The sequence below is a fragment of the Dysidea avara genome, chromosome 3 (genome assembly GCF_963678975.1).
Source record: "Dysidea avara chromosome 3, odDysAvar1.4, whole genome shotgun sequence".
Taxonomy (NCBI): Eukaryota; Metazoa; Porifera; class Demospongiae; order Dictyoceratida; family Dysideidae; genus Dysidea; species Dysidea avara.
In genome coordinates, this window is record NC_089274.1 from 17663330 (window position 1) to 17666929 (window position 3600).

Consider the following 3600-nt stretch of genomic DNA (forward strand, 5'->3'; position numbering starts at 1 on the left):
AAATTTTACTTAGTTTCAAAACTTTTGTTCTTATACAGTAACTGTTGGCTGCTACTGCTACTGCCCTAACTACACTATAGTGTACAGATACAATATCCTAAAAGGGTCCCTTTAGGATAAATTGTATCTGTACACTGTAGTGTAGTTAGAGCAGTAGCAGCTAAGAAAAGCAGTAGCAGCTAACAGTTACTGTATAAGAACAAAAGTTTTACCGTAGCCCCCTTCCCTCCACCCTGAATCCACCAAAGAATTAGATTGAATCTGGAAGTGATTTTGACTGAAAAGAACAATTGTATGTAGCTACTAGCTAGAATTTCAGACAGTGTACTAGCTGTTTAGAAGAAACACTGTAAAGCTAGCTACAGCATATAGTTTAAAAACTTGTTGGCAGCTGTGCTATTATGTCCATTTAACAACTGCAGCTGTAAATGAACAAAACCATAATAATAAATGTCCACCTGAAGGTTTTGCTTCAAATAAAGTGCACTGTTAGTGTAGATGCCATGTGCTAGTTTGTACAGATGTCCAGGTCTATTTTAGATTATTTTAGATCAAAAGTTATAGCCCAACAAGGACAGAATCCTCTAAGTGAAACCCTTACTACTGATGGAAGTAACAGTGACAGTGAAGTTGGGGAAGAAGGTTTGATTGACAATGAGACTGAGTCTGGAAGTGAAACTCCAGTCACAATCACTAATGAAAGTGGTATCAACAATGACAGTGATGGGAATGAATGTCAATCTCAGGGCATAAATGAAGAGACAGAGGCTACCCCTTCCACTACTGAAAGTATTAGAGTTAATGCGGATTTCATTGAAGCAGCTAACTGGCCAGATAATTTGACAGTGAGCCTTCAACAATCAACTGGTGAGCTTTGCCGTGAGGTTGCACCAGAAACTTTCCATGATAGTGATCCTGTTGAATTTAATAGCAATGGTGAGCCATCTTATCCTAACGTGAACTTTGTATCTAACTCAGAATCTAGTGATATTCTGCAAGTGGCCATTAGTAGATCAAGAATAATAAAAGATCATGAAAAATATGAATTGATTACTTCATCACAAAGCAATCTAAGGAGCACTGATTTTGACACAGTCTACTTCACTGTTTCTGGAGGAAGGAAAAGAAAACAGATAACTTTTCAATCTCGATGGCTTCAAGATTACAAATGGTTACGTTATGGTTTGGAGAATAGTCAAGGAGGATGGTGTTTGCCCTGCATTTTGTTTTTAACTGACAGTGAAAAGACACATCTCGGTGCATTTGTGTGTACGCCCTTCAAGAATTACAACAAATCCAAGGAGTTGATGGAGAGGCATGCCAAACATGCATATCATTTGAGAGCAGTAGATCATGCCTTTGAATTTACAAGAAGGTGGGCTAATCCTGAATCAAGAATCGATAGTCAGTTAATTGATAAAAGCTCTAAGAATTTTAAATTTAATACTGAAGTATTGCCAACAATTGCTGAGACAGTATTATTGTGTGCAAAGCAACGAATTTCTCTCCAAGGTCACAATCAGGATAAGGTGAACTTTACACAGGAGCCATTAAGAAATGAAGGAAATTTCATTGCCATACTTAGATTGCTGGCAAAGAACAATAAAGCACTGAGCGAACACTTAATACTTGGTCCAAAGAATGCAAAATATACCAGTAAGACCGTTCAAAACGAGATACTGGAAATAGCTGCTGACCAAATTCGTGCATTTTATCGAACCTGCATACAGAAGTGTCCACATTTTTCATTAATTGCTGATGAAGCTACATCTCATGGTAAGGAGATTTTGTCGGTTTGCTTAAGGTTCTTGGAAATTGATAATGAAAATTTTCGTGTGAAGCCAATAAAGCACGAAGTGTTACTTGACTTCCATTTTCTTCAGAGGATAACTGGGAAAAGCATTGCAGATGGCATCTTGCAAGTTTTACAAAAACATGAAATTGATGTTAAAAATTGCCGAGGGCAGGCATACGATACAACAGCTTCCATGAGCTCTTCAAATTCTGGTGTACAAGCACATATAAAGAATAATGCACCAGATGCAGAATTTCAAGGTTGCTGCCTGCATAGTTTGAATCTAGTAATATGCCATTCTTCAAAGGTTCAAGCTGTAAAAAATATGATTGATAACTGTCATCAGGCGTTCTTATACTTCCACAACTCTCCAAAGAGACAACGGTTTCTTGAACACATAATTCAGCGCTTGTGTCCATCTGCCAGGAAATCTAAGATAAATGGGCTGTGTAAAACAAGATGGGTTGAATGGCATAATACTTTCACCACAATTTTAGAATTGTATCCTTACCTTATTAAGACTTGGGAACATATTTGTTCACCTGCTGATGATGACAATGAAATTTATCCTGATGGAAATACTTGGAACTGGGATTCTGAATCTCGTAGCACTGCTAATGGTTTGAAGCACATTTTTACTAGCTTTGAGCACGTGGTTGCATTTTTGCTATCAAAAGAATTATTGGAGCCGATTAAACCAATTGCAGAATGTTTACAAGGTAGACTACAAGAGGTATACTTTGGTTTTAAAAAAGTTGATGAAGTCAAGGAGCATTACAAGCAACTTCGTGAAAATGTAAATGCTGAACATAATAGAATTTATCATAAAGCTCTAAATCTATGCAGGGATATTAGCAGCAGCGAAAGTATGCCCCGTGTTATAAGAGGCCGTCAAACTAGACCAAACCCTACAGTAAGCTCACCAACTGATTACTGGAGAGTGACAATTACCATTCCTTTGTTAGACTCAATTATAAGTGAATTGGAAGCCAGATTTTCTGTAGATACACGAGCACATTATGAACTGTGTGCATTGGTGCCCACTGTAATTACCACAAAAGACGAACATCAACTGTGTACCATCTTAAAATCTAAATGGAGTCATTTGCTACCAGCAGAAGATGACCTTGACAGTGAACTTGCTAGATGGAAAGCTCACTGCAATAAATTCCATGCCACTTTAAAGGAGAAGTCTATAACTCACTTGCTGAGTGAAGATGCAGATCCAATATTCTTCCCCAATATAAGAGAACTCCTGTGCATATTGGTAATACTTCCGATTGGAAGCACTGAAGCAGAAAGGACCTTTTCTTGTCTCAGGCAAATTCATTTGTGGTTGCGCACCACTATGACGGATGAAAGACTGGGCAACCTTGGGGTGTTAGCAATGCAAGGATTTAGCTTTCAACTGAATGTTGAACAAATATGTAAAGAGTTTGCAACTAAACATAGCAGAAAAATGTGTACAAGTAGTGTTTTATATGATTAGTATGAGCTGTTAATGCTTAATTTGCATGCCGTGATATATAGTTTAATCCAGGGTGGGTGGCTAGCCACCCCATCCACCCCCCCTGGATCAGCCCCTGTACCTTATATAACGCTGCAGAGAACAAAGACCTACTGACTACATTGAGTTGGCACTGAGTGACTATCAAGGGAAAAACCCAACATAACGTAAAATCGCGGGGTCAAAATATTCTATTAGATCAGCTATTCATTGAGTAGCACAACCAATGTTAACAAAAAAAGCTTTCCAAAGCTCAAACCAGAATCACTCAAACCATTTTAGTTATGGCCCTGTGCTT

General features: G+C 38.1%; 1 protein-coding gene across 1 annotated transcript; it reads left to right on the plus strand.

Moving 5' to 3' along the window:
- Positions 1 to 521: 521 nt before the first annotated feature.
- Positions 522 to 3284, plus strand: LOC136248372 (52 kDa repressor of the inhibitor of the protein kinase-like). Its single transcript, XM_066040156.1, has one exon. The coding sequence runs from the start codon at positions 522 to 524 to the stop codon at positions 3282 to 3284; it is 2763 nt and encodes a 920-aa protein (XP_065896228.1).
- Positions 3285 to 3600: the final 316 nt, after the last annotated feature.

Excerpts from the sequence above, each read along its gene's own strand:
- LOC136248372 (XM_066040156.1), top strand. The coding sequence starts at position 522 with ATGTCCAGGTCTATTTTAGATTATTTTAGATCAAAAGTTATAGCCCAA.